At 40.2% G+C, this 23528-nt stretch overlaps 1 protein-coding gene across 1 annotated transcript in view; it reads left to right on the forward strand.

Moving 5' to 3' along the window:
* Positions 1-23325, forward strand: part of kif26bb (kinesin family member 26Bb) — a 31394-nt gene extending 8069 nt beyond the window's left edge. Inside the window, exons 4-15 of the mRNA XM_055044628.1 lie at positions 1469-1590; positions 3215-3386; positions 6558-6767; positions 7556-7649; positions 9433-9704; positions 10633-10810; positions 11379-11517; positions 11588-11744; positions 11988-15042; positions 18672-18841; positions 20339-20489; positions 21509-23325. Coding sequence (XP_054900603.1) covers positions 1469-1590; positions 3215-3386; positions 6558-6767; positions 7556-7649; positions 9433-9704; positions 10633-10810; positions 11379-11517; positions 11588-11744; positions 11988-15042; positions 18672-18841; positions 20339-20489; positions 21509-21708 — 4920 coding nt within the window. The 3' untranslated portion in view covers positions 21709-23325. The remainder of the gene's footprint in view (positions 1-1468; positions 1591-3214; positions 3387-6557; positions 6768-7555; positions 7650-9432; positions 9705-10632; positions 10811-11378; positions 11518-11587; positions 11745-11987; positions 15043-18671; positions 18842-20338; positions 20490-21508) is intronic.
* Positions 23326-23528: the final 203 nt, after the last annotated feature.

Here is a 23528-nt window from a genome sequence, read left to right on the forward strand (position 1 = left end):
TCAGGATGTAGAGCGTTCTTGACGCTGTGGCTGAGTCCAATAAATGAAATGAGAGAACCATTTTACTGTAAAAGTAGTCTGGGTTCCTTCTTTTTTTTTTTACTCCATGGAGAATATGTTAGAAACTGGACTATCAACAAGTCATATCAAAACAGGAAGGGAGGCAGATAGGGTTAGCCTGTTTCTTCACAAACTTATGGAAAGATTGTCTATAGAAGCTAGATGTGAATTTACTGAAGTATCTGACTATGTCAAACCAGGTATTCCTATTAAAATTAACGGTGACACTGCTCCTGATTTTGAAGTTTTGCTGGAGCATTTTAAAAGCTTTCTGAAGCCAAATTGAAAAGAAATGACGAGAAAGAAAACGCAATGCTACTTGATTGGCTAGCCTTTGCACTGCAGCCAATCGAGGGCCGAAAATTTCTCTCATTTTCCTTAATGTTGATTGGCAGAAAACGTTAGCTTCTGCTGTAGTGCTCAGATGGTTTTCATTGCGCGTATTAATGGATATTTGGTATGTTTTGGTGTGTGACTAGGCAGTTTTAAGCAATTTTTAGAGAGAGATTCAAGTATTCTCTGAGTTTAGATTAGCAGTGTCAAACTCCAGTTCTCAAGGGCCATGAAACTTTTAGATGTGTCTCTGCTGCACCTGAATAGAATAATTAGGTCATTAAAGCTCTGGAGGACTGATCTACCCAATTAAGCCATTTCATTCCAGTGTTTTGTACCTGTGGCACATCTAAAAACTGCAGGACAGCAGCTCTTGAAGACTGGATTTTCATACCTGTGGTTAGATGCTAGCTGTGGTCCATAACCTACACAGGGGCCCACTACATAGGTTCCATAGTTTTTTTTGTAGAATACATTTGAGCTAGTTTTATTGATAAAACAAATTCATTTTTAAATGACCAACAGGTATATATTTTGGTATAACTATACATAAACATGAATGAACGTCAGACATTGATATTGACCGAAATAATCATAGTTATTTCTTTCTAGGCCTTGGTGGCTTCAGGTTCATCGGAAGTTGAGCAGACTGGATTCTCTTAGATTATCACACTGAAGTTAAAAATAAATATCTGGCTCATGCACTGGAGCTCCAGCTGAGTAATTGTCTGAATCCCTTTACATAATGTCTTGTTTCTTGCGGAGCGTTGCACATCAGAGACACGGGCAGCGTAATTAATTGTAATCCTCTTCATCTCTGAGTCACGTTTCTTACTCTGACTTTACAACACGGATGCTGCACAACATATCCCTCCTATTCCAAATACAGCTGCCTCTATCCATAACGGGTCAAATATGGTGTTTGTTTACAGTATGTGCTCTCAGCCTTAGATGGCCTACTTACACAGAAGCACCTACGTGATTCCCTTGATACGAGTAGCCTCCTTTGTATTAGATTTGGGAGAGTAACTTTGAATATCTTTATAATGAGTGATGAGCTCTCTCCTGAAAGCAGAAGGCTGACGATGCCACGCTGACCTGTGGCGCCTCTGGGACGGTTCAGACGACCTCCAGGATCCCTCACATCTCCAGAGTGGTGACCATCGCCAACACTGCTGCTATGTCCCTTCTGGCCAGGTAGGTTATTCTAAAAAAACAATAATAATAAATGTAATGAAAGTTGCATATAGACCTGTTGGAATTAGAAGTAAATCAATTAATCAGTTGAGCTAATTAACACAAGCTCAATCATTTCCATTTGCATGATTTATGTTTTCTCTTTTCTTCCTTTCTACCAAAACCTGGGTAAGAAACTCTTCAGTCTGGTATTTTGGGCTCATCTAAACTCTTTTTGTTTGAGCTGCAGTTTTGTTTACAGAAACTTCATCATTTATTTTATTTAATGTTTCTATTGTTTTGTTCATTTACTTTGGATGTTTAAAATGTCTTCCAGTTTTAAACGTTCATTAGAATTTAAAGTTTATTGATCTTTGTGAATGTGCTCTTGCATTACTATGGCATTACCAAACAATTATTGAAAATGGCTTCAAAATAAAAATATTATCTCAATAATGTCTGTGACAATTTGTCATCCAACAAAATGTATTACTGTGGAAGGGCTAGTTGCATATTAGATCTATGAGATTCTTTTGGATTTAAAATCCCGCCCCCCCCAAAAAATTATAACATTATGCTTGGACTTTTTAGTTTTTTCGTGTCAATTTCATTTAAATGAATTCACCTACAGCTTGCTGTTTTACAACTAAGAACATTTTTTCAGTTTATGAGGCACAATCTTCATATTTTCTATTAATATTGAGGAAAATGCAATGCTTTAAATGCAATTGCTGGCGATAGTAAAGCAGCCAAACCAGGACTGGTTTTAACTTTCCTTGGTGCTGACTGGCTGTTGGATGTTAGTTTCTGTAGTAGTGCCAACACAGCGTGCGTACTGATCCATATTAAGGTTTTTTGTGAATTTTAGATGTTCTCGGGTCACTGTGGTCCCTAATCCTGTAAATGCTGAATTCCCATGGAAGCGTTCTTCTGGAATATTGGCTGTATTTATGCTTTTTTCCCCCCCAGTGTTCAGAAACATTACAAACACCCAGTAGCTCCATTTCAGGCGCCCCAGTTTTCAGTTATCATAGAAGTGTTAAAGAAAGGACAAACAGACCGAATAAGTACGCGATGCATGAAATGATCGGCTGAATAAAGTCTCTTCCCTAAGAAAAGGACATGGCTGCATGACTTTAGATTTGCAAGATTATTTTGAAGTGAACCTCAAATCTTCTGGAATATTAACCTCTTCAATCAAATGTGAAAACTTGACCCAGTCTGGGCAACGAAGGCAAAATCCGTGTACAATTAACTGACAGTCTGGCAAAATCACAGAAACCAACTATGCCAAGTCATTGCTGCTAAAGGGGGCATTAAGAACTATTTAACCATGGGGTGTCTTTACTTTTTCTATCACAACTTTTCAGTTGCAGGATTTTTTTTGAATGAATAAGGATTTGTTTGTTTTCTTACACTTGAAGTTCAGTTTAAGTACCTAGTTAAGACCAGAGGCTGTGTTTATTTTTACCATATGTCTCTCTATTATGGAAAGGACATTTTTATAGTTACTTTTTTTTTTTTTTTGGATACATTTCAGTTCCAGGATTTTAAAATGTAGCGGGAGTGTTTATGCAGTGTCGTGTTAGTCACTCGGTACATCCCCTACCGTCTCCCCTGACAACGCCTCCCTACATCCCGGCAGGGCGGCTGAGAAGCTCAACTTGACGTTGAGGAAAAAGGGCCAGGCTTCGGATCCAGCTCCCTCCAACCACTCCACCTGCTTCAGAGAGATCATCCAGAAAAACCCACCGCCGGCGCCCCCCTGCCTGCTCCAAGCTGCCGCTCGAAGCAAAGACTCGCCCGACGTTGGCAAGGTTCAAATTCTGATGCATACGAGTTCCGCTTTATGGTTTTACAGTGTAGTTTGTTTAAAATACCAGAAGCTGTGTGGTTTTTTTCTGATTTTACTCACTGGTGCAACTCAGGAAAATATTGAAATAAACTGGAATACCTGGATAAGTTACCAGAGCTCAAAAATTTTGAGGCAATCAATTACCCCAAAACTTTTATGTTAAACTTAAAATGACAAGTTTTTCAGAAATTACATTTCCTATTAAGCCATACTTCTGTATTTTTGTTCTATTTTTACTGAAATTGATCATTAGCTTAGCTCAAATACATTCCCTGATCACCATTTAAAGTTCTTAGTTCTTGGGAACTCTTGTTCCCAAGAGTTCACATTTTCATGGTTTTATAAACACCGAGCGGTTAAAGGGTTAATAAAGGAGCCATGTTGTGATGACTTCCTGAAGCTCCAGCTTCAGGAAGAGGAAGAGTTTTTAAGAAACAGAAGCCCAGTTTCAAAGTGTGAAATTATGAAGTCAGGTTTCTTTTAAGTCAGATTTGATATATACTGCAGTTTTGTAATGACTGAAGTTATCGGATTCACTTGTTTGAGCTATAAATGATACTTTATGGCTGGAAAACGCATAAAACTGCCCCTTTAATAAAACTAGAACAGAGAAAATTTGCACGTGATCAGACATTCTGCTAATAAATACAGTCATTCTGCATTGCTGCTGTTGCTTTAACCCTCTTCCTTTTCCACAAACTACACCTTGGAAGTGTCTTCTCACCACCTGTGTTGCAGCTTATAGAGATCTCAAGTCAATTTAGCAGACATCCTATATCACTCCTCCTTCCTGATTCTCCATAATGTGGTGCTAATGTCTCCATCCTGTTCCTGCCCGCCTTTCTCCTCACCTCCTCTGGGAGAGAAACCGAGCAGATCAATATGGCCGCCTGCCCTCCCTTTGTCTCGGAAATGGACTCTCGGGTTTAGTGTAGAGTTACAGATGAGGACAGACCCCACCTCGGCCCCGCCGCTCAGCTTTGTGAAGCCACTCGCTTCTTCTCTGCGTGTGAAATGTTCTCCTCAATTATTCATCTGTTATGAATAGAGTTTAACGCATGTTTAAAACGGTTAGGGACCCCGCTCTTGCTTAAGGTTTGAAATGCACGAGTAGAGAAGCTGGAAGAAATCCTGAGAACTCATCATCCTGCAGGAAACGCGGCTGCGGGGTTTTCAGATTCAGCCACTAAGGGGTGATCTCATGGCGGTGTAATGTGGTTCTGTGCAACATCAAGATAACTATATTCATCTGGGCGTCGAGACGTGTATGTCTACTTTCGATCTCGCAGAGCTAAATCATGAACAGAAAATGATCGGGTTCATTTTGCATTGGAATGGGAGCGTAGTAATGGAAGAGGACAGGAAAGAGAAAGTGGGGCAAGGAAAGATGCTAATGGAGAAGATAAACATCAGTCATATACTGGCCTGGATAATTGACTGTGGCTACCTCTGCTCACATTCCTGTATGCCTTAAGCTAATATATATATATTTTTTTTAGCTGAGTGAATGCAATTTCAACTGCATGGAACCTGCAATATTTCTCCGTCAACTTTTCTTCATACAATTAATATTCAGAAGCCGCCAAGTGTTAAATTAAACTGTCCTTTAACAAAGCATACAGCTTTGTTAGTCTCCCTGATAAATCTTCATGCCACACCTTTCAGATATTTGCGCGAAATATTTTGCGATGTCGGTTTCCTTCTGCTTACCAGTTATGGACTGTTTTGTGTTTATAAATTACAATCCCATTTAAATGCGCAGTTGCTATGCGACAAAACATTAAAAAGTGGAACTGCAAATACATTTTCTCTCATTTCCAAAATTTTTCTAACTTCTGCTTGTCATTCATGAAGGATTTAAATGTTTGTATCTGGCTGTGAAAGAAAAACGCAGTGAAATGATGTCAATTACCACGACTTGCCCCTATAAAGTACATTATCTCATCCCTGATTCCCAGGACTCAATGCTAATCCTTTTTGATGCCATCGCTTTGTACACTCAAGTTTTTCTGTCTTTTCAAGTTAAGGTTTCTGGTAACATTTGCAACTGAAAATGGCATCTCGACCTCCCCTCTGCTGGTCAGCAAAAACTTTGAGGCAATGTTCAACTATTTCAGCATAACTATTTCAGATTAAAATATATGCTTTAGTAAACACAAAGTCATAAACCACTTTTTAGAAGATATAGTGAAGGAGAAATAACAGTACGCTGTTTTCTAAGAGCTCCAAACATGAAGCTAGTAGTTGGCTAACAGTTAGCTGAATTTAACATAATACTTTGCAGATTGTTGCTGTAAAACTCATCCCTGTGCTGCATGAATATACTTCCCCTTAATAATAATAATAAGGCATGTGTATAAATGCAGCAACTGTGTGATTTTTGTTTCAGTCTTAGTGGCGAATAGGAGGGTATTACTGTAAGCAGTAGAGGAAATTTGCGCATTGAATGTTTGTTTATTGCTGATTCATGTGCCATCTAGATGTAATGGATTTCTATATTTGAATCCAAATGCTTCTCAGAATAAATCATTGACTCCATTCAATTTCAGATACAAAAGTGACCTGACTGATGCAGCACAAAAAATACACAAATAGAATAATGCAGTGTGGGCAGAAAAACAAAGTACAGTGGACGCCCACCTATTCACAGTTCAGTATTCACAGATTGACCTGTTTGTGGATTTCTCTGTGGTTTGTAATTCAAAATTATGCATGGAAAATTGGCCCATTTAGTAATTTTTATGGAAGACAACACTGCTTGGAAAGCTGAGATACTTAAGTATTTTAAAGATCCACTTGACCTTCCAAAAACCATAATACAGGGATACTGATACTTACTGTACTCGTGGTTCTTCTGGCATTGGATCAGGACCTTTGAAACTTGGCTGTGGTGAGACAAAACTATCAGACTCTAACAATCTGCAGGGCAGATCAGTGTCTCTGTGTATTTCACAGCTCACTCTTGGACAGATTTTGTAGTTTAGATAAATTGTCCTGTTTCTGGCACAAAATTATTCGCTTTCTCAATTCAGCTGATTTTCCGTGTGTAATCTGAGATTGAACAGGGTGATCATCATCCGGTAGCCCGGTGTGTACAGCAGATAATCTCCTTCTCATTCCCTTCCACTCTCAGGTCAAAGTCGTGCTGAGAGTGAGCCGATTGCTGTCAGAGAGCCACGGCCAGCCACCTGTTCTCCGGATCGACTCGTCCAGGAAGAGAGTCACCATCATGGATCCTGTCACCAAACACTTATCCTACAGCACAATGACTCTAGGCAGGGAGAGGAGGAGTCCACTGAAGACCTTCAGCTTTGATGCAGCTTATTCTCAGGATTCAGGACAGGTTTGGTTCTTTATACTAACAATTATAAGCTGCATTTCCATTACAAATGTGCAGAGAACTTTGTCAATCTACCGCCAATGTAAAAAACCCCCCACAGTTTTGGAAACGTGTTGCCATTAAATAAGAAACGCAATTAAAATCCCACGTGAAGAAGTTTTTTCACGCAATATGTCAATATGTTGTTGAAAACCATTCTGCTCCATGGTTCTCCAACTACTTCCTGTAGTTTTCTTCTTCATGGCGACATCTGGTTATTGATCATGTGACTAGTGTGATGTAAAAAGTGTTTCCGCCACAGTTTTGTGAAATCAACCAATCTTGACACAGCTAAAAAATGTCACCTCATCCTAACATCAAAACCTTTTATGGAAAAATGAGACATCTTTCGAAATTGTCTCAAAGCAAATATCTTTGAAATGTAAAACTGGACAATTATACGTTTAATGGAAATGCAGCTAAAGACTGGTTGAATGATTCTGTTTGGATTTTAATGTAACTGCCATTTTGTACATTTATGTACAAAAGGCATTCAGAGCACAATTCATCGCCCTGTATGTTAACGTACACACCACTGCGGTTCCCCCCCGTCTATCTAATGACCAGAAAACCGACACCACTCCCCTTGGTAGGACTCTTCGGCTCGGCTTACACATGTCAGAGCTCAGGGTGAAGACCCATTCAGGGTGAAGACCCATTATAAACTGCCCTCCTGCTTCAGATTTTCGGCTGAACTGCGCTCACATTTTTGGTCTTGATCATTCACCCTGTCCTTTGTGCTGTTTGCCCAGGCCGAAGTTTGCACAGGCGTCTTGGCTGACGTCATCCGTTGTGTCCTCAGCGGCAGCGATGGATGCGTTTTGGGCCTAGGATGCGCTGATGTGGGTAAGTCATCGGTCGCAGCGAGAGGTCACGGGTTAAAATCTTAAGCTGGGAGAGAGAGACGTCGTTATAAATGTTAAAAGCCTCTCTGCACTCTTACCATCATTCAGTCTTTCCTCTTGACTTAAACGCCATGTCTCCATTTGCTCTGTGTCCTTGCGTTATTCTTGACACATTTCCTTTGCTTTTTTGTGCATTTCTCTTTTTCCTGAGCCTTATTTGTGTCATGCCATTTCAGCTATTTGATTCTTTATCATTCAAACTATACGCTGATATTTTTCTAAATCTGCTCCTTCCATTCTCCAAAGGACACAAACATGCTTTTTCTAAGATTGACTGAAAACAAAGTGGGCTGTGATATGTTTCTATTAGGAAGATGGGATCCTGCACTTAGCGCTGGTGCAGGGATTTAATAGATTTTTTTTCTTTTTTACCACAGACACCAAGATACACACACACATGTGCGGTAAGGACAGGGTCTCCTTGGAACTGCTTTTTCACATGACGCCACTCTCCGTAAATTTGATTGAATTAGTCGGCCGATACCGAGTGCATGTGGCCCGTGGCCAGAGGGATATCAATCTCCTAAGCAGAATACCATTCCCCCTGAATAACGGCGGGCAGCTCGGCCTTTAATTGGAGTAAACCAAATCTCTTATCCTCATTCAATTAGACTTTGGATAAGACAATGGAAGGTAAAGCCAGACCCATATCTCACATTGAATGTAGGGCAAAAGTGCAACATGGCATCTGTTTGGGGTTTGTAGGAACTTCTGGACTTTGGCAAATCCACCGGTGTTAAAAAGTATTTGAGCCTCGCTTGTTTTATTTCTTCCAATTTTATTTTTTTTTGTCACACACAATTGTTTGTAATAAGCAAATTAATGGTAATATCTGATGAAGATAACCTGAGTGAATGTGAAATGTAGCTTTCAAAATAATTTATTTATTGATCCATACCAATTGCTCCCTAGGCCTGACAACTGGTTGGGTCACCTTTGGCAACAAACAAGTCTTAATTAGCTGGGTTTTAGGGCCAGCCTAAAAACATTCTTTTCTCATTTAGTTTTGAACAGTTTGTGGCCCTACTGTCCTTTCACCACAGTTTTCAGACCGGAAAAAGAGCTTAAAGAGAAGAAAGATATGCAGGAAAGATTCTAACCTACCCAGGTCAGGAGTTGTTGAGACCAAACATCCTTCTTTAATTGATGAGCTGCTTTCGACCTTCAAGTCGCCATCATTTCTTAAGCCATTTAGAGTTGGATTTGCAGGTGTGCTTTGAATTATTGTCCTTCTGCATACCTAGTTCAAATATTAGCTCATTAGCAGACCTTTGTAGAGCTTGACTGAGTAAGTGAACGAAGCCATTCAATCCGTGTCATTCACACTTCCAAACACTGAGCAATTAATGTTGCAGCAAGATGTAAGACATTTTATTCTTTCTGGGTGCTTAGGCTTCCTCTGAGTCTAAAAACATGACTGTATGGTCAATTGGTCTTTCTAAATTGGCCTTGGGTATCAGTGTGTGCATATATATAGTTGTGTCCTGTGGCGGACTGGTGTCAATCTGTCCGGGGTTGATCAATGTCAGCTGGCGATATTATCTCCCCTGCAACCATTTAGACATTGGATGGATGGACAAAATATAAAAAACTCTGAAGATTAGAACATAAAAAAACCTACGGGGAGAAAATTATTACTGACATTAAAAGAGATGTGACAGTTCATCATATCAAGTGACATTTTCATGTTTTGGCACATCTGCCCACTGTGTTGTTTTCCTCAGCGTCTTGGTCCAGTATGGTGGGAAGCGGTGACAACCTGCAGAAGCTCGGCCTGATTCCCTGTGCCATCTCCTGGCTGTACAGCGCCATCGAGCGGCGCAGGGAGAAGACTTGGACTGAGCTGACGGTCTCGGTGTCCGCCGTGGAGCTGTGCTGCGGCGAAGAGGACACCCTCAGAGACCTACTGGGGGAGGTGGTCCCCTCGCCAAGCAGCGTGCAGGGCAGCCCGAAGGCCCATGTTAGAGTCACCGAGGACCCAGTCAACGGAATACAGGTATGAGGACGTTTTGTGATTTGTGAGGGAAATAAGTGTTACAGGTTGAACAAAATCATATCCAGTCCTTTAAAAAACACGTTTTTTATACAAATGACTTCTTACAATCCAATCAATCTTAGTAAACAAGGTTAAATTCAGCCACCAGAGGGTTGTGACGGTGTATCTAACTGTTAATGCAGTGGCTTCTTGTTGGCTTAGCTTTGTTGGCAATGCATCAAAGACTCCATTTAAAGAATTAGGATCCATTGGAGAGCTATTTCACAGTTCCTGTAACAGCTTGAAATGAGAAGCTGTATCATGTAGGAGTGTTTACATTATAATAAGATTTACTACCAAGACAATAATGTCATTGAAGTTTATTCATGCAAAACAAGTTGTCTCAAATTGTATTGTATATTTATTTCATTACGTAGAGAAAGTAACAGCAAATGTTACTAACAAATGTTTCTGTCAAAATGATTCATTTTGTCATGGTCATAAAAGCCTGGATGTGATATTAAATCTTAATTGCTACATTATCATCATCCAATATGGCTCCCTAATTGTAAGAAGGTTCAGGGTTTAAAACTCAGTTTATGCCAAATAGAGTTTTGCGGTTTGCGTCACTAATTTATTGGTTTATTTGATAATTAGATTATTGGTTTCCAGTAAACAGAACTTTAATTGTTAATTCACTTCTTAGCAGCAGGTTGCTTTCCAAACTGAACAAGCTTTGTATGGACAGAAATAAATGACAAAAAATAAATTATGAAGAAAAGGCTGGCATAAGCAGTTAGCGTCATCTGAATATTTGGTTCTAAACATTTATGCCAGCTTCCAGAACAAAGCTTCACCAACCCTGAGCATTGCCAATAGCAACACATGATAGCTACAATGGTAGCATGTACAAGCTAAATGCTAACGCTATTTTCTGCTTTCTCTCTAGCTTCGTAACCACAACCGTGTGAAGGCCCCCACGGCAGAGCGAGCGGCCTCTCTCCTGGACGCAGCCATTGCAGCGCGGCGACACACCGACTTTATTACATACCTGTGTCATAGTTCCATAATGTTCTTCACCCTGTACGTGCAGCCACCTCGTACTGAGAGCAGCACCATTGGAAAAGGTTTTCATGGAATCTCTTTCTTCCAGCTTTTTTTCTGGTGAATGACAGTAGAGTTACCGTGCTTATCTTAATACTCCAAAAAGAAATATACAATGGGGTTGTTAAAGTGACAGCTTGGAAAAATGTGCAAATCTGCAAATTTTCCATTAATAATTTTGCATCATGTTCCACTGAAACGCCTGTGAATACTGAACGGTGACAATGTGAGTTTGCACTGTATTGTACTACTGATTTATAGATGCAAAATGTAAAAATTCTCAATTTAGTACTGTTGTTGTCTCTATGTCATAGGCACAGCAGTCAGATTAGATTTTGAGGTTAAGATTGGTATCGGAATTCCAAAATCAGGATTCCTTCCAGTTTACAATTCCAACTTGGGATCCAAAAATTTCTGACTTTGAAGTTAAAATTGGAATGCAGCATAAATTACTTTATGTATTTTCCAAAATATTATTTTCCATGTTTAGTTTAAAACTTTGTACTTCCAATATTTAGTTATGTAATTTATAGTGGTTTCATTTACGCAAAATACCAGCCCTCTTTTTCTCTGTTTGATTTCCATTTCCAGGTTCTCGGGGAACCACTAAGTTGACCATGATTGATGTCTGCAGTGGGATGAGGGGCGTGAGCAAAAATAAGCTTCCTCATTCTGACTTGGGCTCCATTGTCCTGGCTCTTTTAAGTGGAAATAAAACCATTCCCAGCAAGTAAGAGTTTATAGTCACACTGACATTGGTGTAAACATTTGTAAAATATATGTGAACTGTATTTGCTCAGGTCCAGTAAGTTGGCGATGCTCCTTCGGGAATCCATCCCTTCAAGCTGCCACATTGCTGTGATTGGTCAAGTTGCTGACTCATTAGCACATCTTCAAGAGTCCTTCGCTACCATTCAGCTGGCTTCTCGGATTCGCAGGACACAGAAGAAGACAAAGGTACCACACAATGTCCAATTATTCCCAGCTAATTCATCCAGTAGAAGTCTCAAATATTATCAGTGTATTACCACATACTGGTAATATTAACAGTATGTGTGAATACAATCAAGTTTTACATCACCCCTTCGTAGAAATTAGTAGTTTAAATCTGAACAGGTTTAAAACTTGTGTTACTGTGTTATTATTGTCTACTGCACTGCAGTCTGTTTGAACCAACAACGCATTTTATCTGTCTTACAGCAGTCAAAATCATGTTCTCCTTGTGGGCGGAGTTTGACCAAAGATAAAAAAAGTCCTCGTTCTTTGGCCCTGCGAGCATTCCACTCCACAGAAGAGGTGGACATGGACTTCCCGTCTTTCCGACTACGTGGTGAGCTGTATCGCTCCAGCAGTGACCAGTCCTGTGACACCGTCATCCAGATAAATTCTGACGGCTCGGTCCACTCCAAGACGGCCCCACTGCTGGCGCAACCCGAATTTGTGCCGATCATACCTTCTTTGCATCCTAACAAGTCTGACTTGGATGACCCAGAATTCACAGCGCTTCTCCAGGAACTTCTGCTAATTCCTCAGTTGCATGGAGAAAAGAAGACAGAGGAAACTGTCCAGGGGAACATCGAAGAACTGAGAGCAGAAGGGAAACCACCGGAGAGAGATTGTCTTAAGTGCGACACCTTTGCTGAACTTCAAGAACGTCTGGGTTGTATTGATGGAAGTGAGGTAACAATGGAAGTCCTCAAGTCCTCCTTGAAAGGTGCTACTCTTAAGAATATTTTAGCCAAAACACAACCCCAAAAAGAAACATCCAAAGCCCCACATGCATTGTTGAATGTGGGTAAAGGCTGTACTCAGGCGTCTTTTGGGGAAAAGCAGACAGATGGTGCTGCCCCAATCGACAGTTTTCAGAGAGAGGATTCAGGTTTGTTTGACTGTGAGGAGTGCAGTGCAAACAGCTCCAGTGAAGAACTGATGAATCAAGCTCTGGGTCTTGGCATGACATGCCCGTCTGAGCTTCCTAAAACGAGAATAGTCAAGGCAGGTAACAATGTCCTATCCAAAAGTTTGGAAGCAAATTCCCATAACAAGGCTGCCACCAGTTTATCTGAACACCCACCACCGGAGAACCATGAAGCCGCAGACTGGTTCAAACCAGATAAACGTGCTTCGCCCATCGGTAAAAGCTCTCCCATATCTCCTTCGTCCTCTTGCTCCTCTTCACACTCCATGGCTAAAAGCATTGTGATCGGGGATCACAGCGCAAAGGAGAGTAAGGAAATGAAGGCCACCATCACGGTCACAGTACAACAGCCGTTGGACAAAACGGGTCAAGACGAACTGGTCTTCTCTATGGTAGAGGAGGTGACCATCAGTGGAGCATACAACAGCGGGAATGCAGGTGGAAACATTATTTGTATCAGAGAGCCTGCACAGTCACAAAAACATGGTCAAACCTCTGTCAGCTCCCAACCTATCAGAATCATTGGCGATGTCAGTGATGACTGTTCAGCTTCAGCGCCCCTTGCGGATCAGTCTGCAAACACAGAAGAAAACAACGAAGAGGCTCAAAATCATTTCAAAAGAGAAATTAGGTTCTTGCCTTCATTTATTAACCCTATGTTGATGAATATGGACTGTGATTTAGATGATGCCAAAGAGGAGAAAAGTGTTCCTGAAACCTCTGAAGATGTCACCTCGGCTTCTGAACTCAAAAGAAAACATACCAGAAGTCTAGAGAACAATAATGTAGATAAGCAGACTCAAAGTTGTGCTTCTGAGTTTCATCATCTTAAAAAGCCTGATAGGACAAGTAGTCCAACTTCTTTCAACCAACCAGGCTTAGAAGATAAGGATATCTGCAAAAAAGCTTTGGAGAACAAAATGTGTGAAAAGAGACTTGAAAGTACAGTTGAAAGCCACCCTCGAAATTGCAAGCATGTTTATTCCACACACAGCCAGAAGGTCTCAGAGGGGGTAAACACTGGTGGCAGACAAGTTGGAAGCAACCACAAGAGAACTGGTGTTGCACCTGGTTGCTATGAAACCGTACCCATTTCCTTTGTGACAGGTAGCCTGCCGAGAGCCTGGCAAAATCCCAGCCACAGAGAGAACCCCTCAAGGGGGGTGACATCATCTACTCCAGGTAGCCCAGGGGAAACTCTAGAGAGAAGCCATGGCAGACGACAGTCTACTGAAAACCATCGCCTCCGCAACTCCTCTCCACCAAAATACACCCCAGAGGTCAAACAAGATTCACCATGTGCCCTCAGAAAGGGAAATGAATCTCTTTTTACCCCAAACCCCACAGGAAAACATGACCATTCGAGCAACAGGCATGGGCCTCCTGCTGATAACAGCAGGAGGCTTTTTAATACCAAACTGGAGCAGCTGGCCAGAAGGACTAATTCCCTTGGAAGAATCCCAAGAGACTTCCCAACCATGGAAAGAGGCAGGAGTAACATTTCTATGAGTTCCAAGGAAAGCTCCAAGGGAAGCAATCAAGCTAGTTTTAAAGGAAGTCATAAAGAAAACTATGAAGGAGATTGTACCTTTCCAAGGGCCAATAGGAGCCCTAGGAGAAATCCACGTTCTGACCATAGTAATCATTATTTCTTTCACACAGAAAATCCTGCGTCTCAGTTTGCCAAGCATTCTCATTCCAAGCTTTCGGCCGTTGGAAAACTCAAGATTGCAGCTCCCAAAGTTCGTCGGCAGTCTTCCTCCAGCATCAAGACTCTAAACATGTCCCACAAAAGTCTGCAACATTCCAGCCGCAGTGCCAGTCTGTCACCAGACAGTAAAATGGTTAGCTTTGAGCGAACGTCCTCGTTTTTCCCCTCTTCCCCTCCACGATCTCATCGTTCCATCAGTCGGACTCCAAGCCAGAGCTCCACATGCTCGTCTACAAAATCAGTCATTCAGGGAATCATCAACGGCCGGATCACAGACCTTCTTAGAGAAAGGTCCTCCAGTCCCTCCTCATGCGGACCAGATCAGATGTCCCCTCTTCCCTCGCCGTACAGCCAGGTGACTGCTCCTCGAACACCGGACCATTTAAGCGGGCACGCAAGCGACACCACTAGTGTGTTGAGCGGAGATTTGCCACCAGCCATGGGGAAGACGTCTCTGCATTTTTCTAACCGGAGCAGCCTGGTTAGCAGCGGGTATGACAGCTTGGTAAGAGACAGTGAAGCCACAGGTAGCGGCACGTCAAACAGAGATTCTGTCAGCGACAGGAGTGGATCTCTGCTCAGTGTGAACCGCAGCAGCCGATCAGCACGGAGGAGAGGAAACACAGGTAAGACCCCTGCAGAAAAGGCTTTTTGAAACCCGACTGATGTTCTCTACAAATAATAAATCAATAATGTTATCATTGAAGTAATGATAACGTTACTTCGAATATTTTGTTAGATGTTTCTAACTATCCCAACAGGCTGCTAAATTAAAACAAAAATGTTGAAATACCCATGTCTGACCAGTATATAAATAAAATCAACGTTAATACTATGAGCATTTCAGAAAAAACATTTTTGACACGGCTAAAGTGTCAACCTAAAGTGCTCGGCTTTAGGTTGTTACAGAATTATGGGTTGTGTTTTGCTTGACTTCATTTAAGAGTTATGTGTGTCTAAAAATATTTAACCTGGCAATGATGTTTTTGTTAAGGCAAAGAATGTATTTAAAAAGTTGAAGCGAAGATGAAATTTGACCATTTCCTCTCAGGAATCAACTTTTTCATCTTGTGTTTGAACTGAAATGGAATCGTCATCAGGACAAAGACAGAGAGGTGTGGAAAAGGTTGTAACCTTGATATTTTTTGCGAGGTTTTGAATCACAAGGACCGATAATTTCACTGTGGTTAATTTTAAAAATAGCTTTCTAATTTATCTTCATCATCGTGAAGCTTGTGAAAACATGAACCGATGAACAGAAAAAGAACAAAGTGAGAAGGTTTTTTTTTTTTCTCCCCTAAGTTTACAAACCAAATGATCTTTTTTTAAATAAATGTGATTTATAAAAAGTACAAGCCACCACAAAATATTTCTGCATGAATGGCAGCTCCAGCCAGAACAGCTCTGGTTTGTAATCTGGCTGCATAACATATTTATGTGACATTAATTAGACATGACACACAGCTGTAAAGGCCTAGTTTCTTAAAGGGCTCAGTGTCTAATTGTGTATGACATGACATCATTAATATATGAAGCCGGTGATGGCCTTTACTAATGGAAGCATAAACGCAGAAACTTAAGTGTGTTTGGCTGCTAAAGTAAATTAGAAAGTTGGGCGTGTGCAGTTATGCTCAGACTTGCTGAAAGACATATAAGCTGGTAAAAATGATCCAGAGGAAAAGAAAAGGACTAAAAGCTATTTTTTTCTTTTAGAAAAATCCCATTTTAACATAGGGACATAAACATCATACATACTGTACTTACAGCCTGTTATTCCTCTTTTCCTCACATTAACCCCATAACTGGCGGTACCAAAATCACCAAAAACGGCTGAAAATGTATACCCAAATGACATCAGCTGCTGTTCTTGAACAGTTTGGAGTACATGCAAAAGCTTTGTCTCTTTATGAAGAAGACAAGTTACATGTTGTATTAGTGCATGCAAAAACACTTTAACTGTAAGTAGTTTGTCGTTATTACGTTTGTAACACAAAAAACATTGAAACCTTTTGCTTCACCATAGATTTTCCATTTTTACTTCTTGTAAATGCACATTGAGTGTTGAATGTATGGACTGGAAAATACAATAAATCTGTAGAATAAAGCATTCTGCTCGTGGATTTCAAGACTGACCAAGACAGCACAAAAAGAAATATAATTTTGGACATGTTTTATTTTTGAGGATGTACAGGTGTTGCTCAAGTGTGCCATTACGTTACGCTCTACCCACCTCACTCTGACTGTAGCAGTGGACGACTAAAAGTTTTCAGTATTCTCAGGTCCAAAACGTGTCAGCACTCTGATGGCCATAATAGTCCACTCCCGTGAGTTCTGAAGTTTTGCTGAAGAAATACATCCAGCTTTGACATGTTCTGACCATGTGTCTCTCCGTTGGCGAGATAAAGTCCTGTGAACACCTTTACGCATGACGCAGCACCGATGCACACGTTACGTGCGGTTACGCGTGCAGCTGGTGGATTCATGTCAAAACAAACCCCAAAATGCCTTATGTCTTTTTGACGGGACACATGTTGGCTACACATCCGTGGCTTTAGATCTAGTCTCCGGGTTGACCAGTCAGAAATACTCCAGAAAGAATACAGGCATGTCAAAATGACAAGTCAATAATGTCTCTAGACATTGGGAAAAGCTATTTTATAACATTATTGGTCAAATGCGGTGTGAATCAAAAGGGTGGGCCCTCAGCTGCCCAATAAAAACGTCATAAAACATTGGCAGAGTTTAAAGAGGAGAAAAAGGCAGAGAACTCAAGACTACCTAGATTTGTCCCAAGGATGGGATGCTGCCAGTTAAGGGGCTAATTCACACTTCTTGAACCTGTCCACAGTTTGACACATTTCAACCACAAAATTAATGTATTTGATCAGGATTTCATGTGATAGTCATATGTAATTCAGTAAGACTTTTCCATGTGGTTTTAATAAGGAAATGGCTGATGGATTGGATGGAGCGTGACTGTGCATCAGTTTTCTTGTCTTGACAGAGATTCTCAATTACATTTTTGTCTGAACTTTGACTAGGCCATTCTACCTCATAGATATGCTTTGATTTTTTTTTTACTGCTCCCTCGTAGTTCTGTTTTTTATATTCAAATCTTTTGTCCTGCTGAGATGTGAACTTCTGACCTTGACTGTTCTGTTTTTGTGTTCAAGAATTTCTCCTCATTTAGACCAATGTTCTCCTTAAATCTGCCTTGATTCCTTTTTCTTACTGAAGCTATTGCCTGCTGCTAGCAAAATCTTTTAAGTGGGAATGTTGGGGTATGTTTGATATTGCATGTAAGTTTTTATTATTATTATTATTATTATTGTTATTACTTTCCTCTGACCCGATCATCTTGTTCCACACTTGCTGTTATATCTACATGACTTGTAGAAGATATTAGAAGTCATATAAAAAAATGTCCTTTTAACAAAACTAACAATTTAAGAAGCACTGCTATGGAGAAGAGTGGTCCAGTCAGAGTGATCAGAATCTGGTTATGCAAAATATACGACTTATCTGGGTGCCACGCAAAGCGGAAAAATAATTTCTAGTTGGCATTTTATGTATTTAAAGGCTGTTTGTGCGTGAATGATCAATAACAGAGGTGTGATTGTTTCATTTGAACCGTGTTGTCTGATGAATGAGGGATGACCAGCGGCACATCAAGGGCGATTGACAGCACTAAGACCCGCCTCCTGACTCTGATTGGTTGTTTCTAGCCAGCACTGGGAGAATGCAGAGGAGCTCAATATTTAAAAAAAATTAAAAAAATATATTTTTTTTTATTTCAGATTATCTGCCTCATATGACACTATCACAACAAAGTGACAGTTTTAGCAAATATGTAAAAAAATATTTTTTATAATAGTTACATACTGCAGCTCAGAAAAGAGCTGGATTTATACTGAGATTAAATTACACACAGACTGACTTGACTTACTTATTGTTAGATTTTTGAAGGCAACTGGCTGCTCTGAATTTTACACGTTTAACTGAAAATGAGAATAAAGACAAAAATGCCACATTTTCAAAATTTTTATTAGCAAAAGAAACGTTAATGCCATGAATACTTTTCCTTCCACTTCATAATTCCACCCTACTTTGGGTTGGTCTGTCACATGAGATGTTAAGAATCGTAAAACGAAGCGACTCAGCGGTAACTGTAATACGTATCAACAGTCACAACTGTGTGTGAACAGGAGAACATGGTGGGAAAGCAGCTCTTCACCGCGCTTCTGCTCCCTCTCAGGTTCCTACCAGCGCCGTCTGTCCCACGACTCCGCCCTGCCCATGAAACGGTCGGCTAGCGGTCTGGGCTCCCGCTGGACGGAGCGGGAAATACCGGAGGCGTACGAGATCAAGGTTTATGAGATCGACAATGTGCACAGAATGCAGAAAAGAGCAGGTGCTGACAAACAGGTGCTGGTTTCATTTTCAGTTTTTCTTTCTTTTTTAAAATTTTTAAATTTTTGCCTTTGGAGGTTAATGGCAACCAGCACGGAAGAATGTACTTTTTTTCTTGTTTTTTTTTTTTATGTAAACACGCATAAAGTACACATTTTGATAAATAATGCACATGATTTTTTTTACACATTGAAAAAAAAAAGAACTAACCTTGCCATAAAATCAAAAAAACCCTAAAAATGTAAGGAAAGTGGGAACAAACACAAACAAAGCCCCTAGTTGCTAGTTGTTAGCGTGAATCAAATTTAAACAGATTGTTGCTGCACTTGGTAAAGTGAGGCTGCATAAACAGCTAAAATGTGCCTAGAAGCAGAAAAGCGGTGCATGCGGTGACGTTATGTCCCAGATGACGGCGGGTCAGGCCTCCTGAGACTCTGGTCTGTCTCCGCCAGTCTCAGACACGGCCAACTTTAATACAATTTTAATGAGCACATGGGGGAAACTGGGTCAATGCCCCACAACCGAGAGAACAAAGAGTCACTCTCGAAGCAAAGACAACTGTGCAGACTGCAGGTAGTCCTTCCTCAAAGAGGAAGGACTACCTTTAAGGACATTTAAGGACTACATTTAAATGTATAGTTTTCCATACCACTTCGCTGTTGCAGATTGATACAAAAGACTTCATACTTCGTGACCCTTTTTCACATTTTTGTCTCGCAGCAATCCCAAACTTCAGCGTTATTTCATGTGTTAGACCAACACAAAGTAGGGTGCAATTGCTAAGGCAGAGGAAAAGGATGCATGGCTTTCAAAATGTTTCACAAGTGAAAATCTGAAAAGTGTGGCAGCTTTTGCAATCTATTTTTGAATTGAATATTTTGTAGAATCACCCGGCGTTGCATCTCGACCGCATTTGTACGTCAAGATAATAGCTGAAGCTGTTCAGAGCAGATGGAAAGTCTTTGTGATAATCAAATTTTAAAGTGTTGTCCAAGAGTCCATATTGTCTTCTGCTCATTCAAGATTTCCATTGCCGGGGCAACAGGTCCAGTATAGAGATATCTGTAGTGTCTGCATTCAACATCTTATAACATTGATCAGTCCCTCCACAATTTTACGATTATTTTTGAGTTTTTGCTATCAAAGCCACAGATTTTGTGGCCCTTATTCGCAAGGAATTTTGCAAGATTGCATTTGACGGAAAGTAGGACTTTTTGTCCAAACCTGACATCAAGTAACACTGAGGCTCCAGGGCAAGAAACACTTCCACCTGCAGGTGGGAATTGGTATCGCCTCAACGTGATGTTTTTGAGATTATCACAATCCGACCATACGTTTTGGTCTTCAAATCTATGTTGTTCCACTCCCCAGAGGTATTATCTGCACTCGCTTTAAGACTATTTTATAAAGACAGACCTAACATGGAAGTGCAATAAAAATCCAACAATGCAAAGCAACGTTTGAGAAGCGAACGCACTAGTGAAATGTGTTTGTATGTACTGGTGGTTTCAGGGCCGTGGATGCTTCAGCGCCAAGCTGAGGTTTTTGGAGCATCGTCAGCAGAGGATCTCAGAGGTCCGAGTCAAGTACAACAGACTGAGGAGAGAACTCGAGCGCGCCAAACACAACCTCATGCTGGGGCCCGCCAAGTGGAACCAAGAGTGTCAGTAAAAACGTCTCTGGTTTCGGTTCAGTTCCCAAAGTTATCAAGGAAGAGTATCTTTTGTGTTCTTGCATAGGCCTGTTACGAATGTTCCAATAACTATTGTTATAAATGATATTATTTTGATAATGGCATTATAATCCAAGTTTGCCCTTTCAGAGACTAATAAACTTTCATTTTGTAAAAGAAAAAACAACAACATTGGAACTGGAAGACATTTAAACAGTCATAATAAAACAATAATATAATATCGGCATAAATATTAGAAATGAAAATAAGTGAATTGGTGCATTCCTAATAAAAACCACATACAACAGGCTACAATGTCTCTGTAAAAAAAAAAAAAAGTTATTGAGCTTGTCTGAATTTATTATGCATTTAATTGATTAGTTGCGCATTACAACTTAAATGTGGCATGTGTATAATCTGAACAACACGACCCTGCTCAACCTTTCAGATGGAGTTTTTGACAATTACATCAGTCGATTTGAATTATTTATTAAACACCACCAGGGGTGAGTTGTTATGGAAGGAGAAAGCCGTCAATGAATCATGGGTGTTAGGTTATTAAAAAAAGTCACTCAGTTGCACTTCAAGTATTGCTGCCCAGTGAGCATTTTAAGACAGTCAGAAGAAATATTTTTCAAATATGAAATCAGAAATTTCTTACAGAGATTAAGCATCAGACTTTTGTTTTTTATGCGATAATTACATGAAATGAAATGTAAGCAGCAGAACAATTTGAAACTAGAGTAGTGGTAATTATTGTGAGACAAAATTGTATTTGTTTAAAAAAAAAAATCTTATTTCCAAAAATAAAGTTGCCACAACACAAATTAGCCCGACCACACAGAACAAAATTAATTTTGAATACTATGCAGAACTTCAAAGTCTATGTAAAAACAATATAGTTTTTATAAAAGTTATGCACTGCAGATTTGGAACGGCAGCACAAATACGGATATTTCAGTAACTGCAGGGTGTCTGAGGTAAAGTGTCACCTTGTTGTCCCTCTCCAGTCGACGTGTGGCAGACTTTCCAGGTGGACTCCCTGGAGCACCTGGAGGCCCTTGAGGACGTCACGGCTCGGCTGGAGAATAGGGTCAACCTCTGCAAGGCCCACACCATGATGGTCACCTGCTTCGATGTGTCCACCAGGAGGCGCCGCAAGAAGCGACGGCGAAAGGCACAGCAGCAGGGAACCCTGAAGCAATTCTAGCCTGAGAAGTTGGCTGATTTATTCCTTTTTAAAATGTCCTTCTACCTGAACGATTAAGACTGAGATTATTGCTTTGACTGATTTCAAATAAATCTGATGGTTTTAAATTAGTCACAGCATGATGCGGAAGGAAATTTCCAGTCACCAGACTCAGTGCCTTTAGAAGATTACACGCACTTACCAAACACATTATACTTACATTAACTTTTAATAACGCATCGGTTTTGCACTGATATTTGGTCAAATATTCCTTAGGAGGTTTCAGACAAACTAAATATTTTTGTGACCATCAGCAAGGGTCAGGCATAATTTACGCTGCATATTTGACCATTCTTATCAGAAATGATATTTCAGCCTGTAGGAATCAATTTGAACTTTGGGAAACAATGGAAAACTGAAACATTATTTTAAAATTAAATTAATTGAGGTCACGTTATCAGTCCACCCTGGAAAACAACAGTACAAAAGAATCAGTAAAAGCCCCAAATTATTAAAACATTCATTCCCTGGATGACTGCCTGTAAACTTCTGACTGGTGCTGCGGATAGCGCGTTCTTCTGCTGTCTCCTAAACAAAGACAGAACATATCTTTTGTTCTGCTGGTATTTTGCAGAATTTTGCTATCTACTTTACTTCTGTAGCATAAATGTGCCCTAGCTGTAGGAGTAGCTATCGCGTACATTTTAGCGACAGAAGTAGCTGGTAAATTCTAGCAGAGGAAGCTACAATTTACGAGTTAGAAACATGCTAGGTACGTTTTTAGCTAGCATAACTTTTTTGAGCCTTTCTTGTCAGAAGCCAATGAGTCAAGGTCAGCATTTAAGTTGGAGATGTTTTTTTTTCTACAAAGTTGTCCTGTTTGGTTGAATGGACACCACCAGACAATTGACATCTGCCACGCTGGCTGCTGCACAGAAAATCACAACCAAAAATAAAGTCTGGCTTGTTTAGATTTTTTGTACATTGGTAATATTCTGGACACACTTTTTCTTTGATTAATTTGGTGAGAACCTTCACTGTAAGGATGTACCTATACAAAAAAAAAAAACCTTCAGCCATTTTGGACGAGTCAACGTGTCATTTTTGAGCGAGAAGATTCTTGAAAATCACTGTCATTTTTCTTTTTTTTTTTTTTAAAGGGAATACTCTATCAGCCTTGGTGCCATTTTGTATATACAGTAGACTTTTTTTCAGTGCTGACACTGTTTGAATTACGTCTCTTCTTATTTAAAGCTCATGCGAAGGACAACAAATGGTTTAACTGAGAAGAATCGGAGACTGAGGACAACATGGAGTTTGTTGGAGTTACTACCTACTGAAACGTTAATGTCAATTATTTCTCTTCCTGTGGTCTTGGATAAGTAAACGGACACTTTAAATTTGTCGGTGAATAGTTTTAAAACAGTGGATTCTACGTCTGGGTTGACAAGAAGAGAAAGAACTTCTGATGTCGCTACGCGCAAGGAGCTCAGCCAATCCCAGAGGAGGAACCAAAGCTCTAATTGGTCAAATGTAAACCACATTGATCAGCATGTTGTTGGTAACTTTGAACATGTGACTACAGCTCAATTGATTCTTCAATTAGGGGGAAAAAAAAAATAAAGTCATGACACTGTAGTCTCTGTTTCTATTGCGTCTGTGTTGTGATTAGAAAAGAAGCGCTTCTTAATGGATGGATATTTATGCACTGTGTTTTTTGCAGAAGGAAAAATCAGTAGTGAAGCAGAAATAATTTGATGAACTCCTGGTTTTCCAGTCTACAGATAGAGAAGAGGAAATGAGGCCAAGCAGAGTTCAGTCCTGAAGCAACCCAATTAGAA

Source organism: Poeciliopsis prolifica, unplaced genomic scaffold (genome assembly GCF_027474105.1).
Source record: "Poeciliopsis prolifica strain line A6 unplaced genomic scaffold, Auburn_PproV2 SCAFFOLD020, whole genome shotgun sequence".
Taxonomy (NCBI): domain Eukaryota; kingdom Metazoa; phylum Chordata; class Actinopteri; order Cyprinodontiformes; family Poeciliidae; genus Poeciliopsis; species Poeciliopsis prolifica.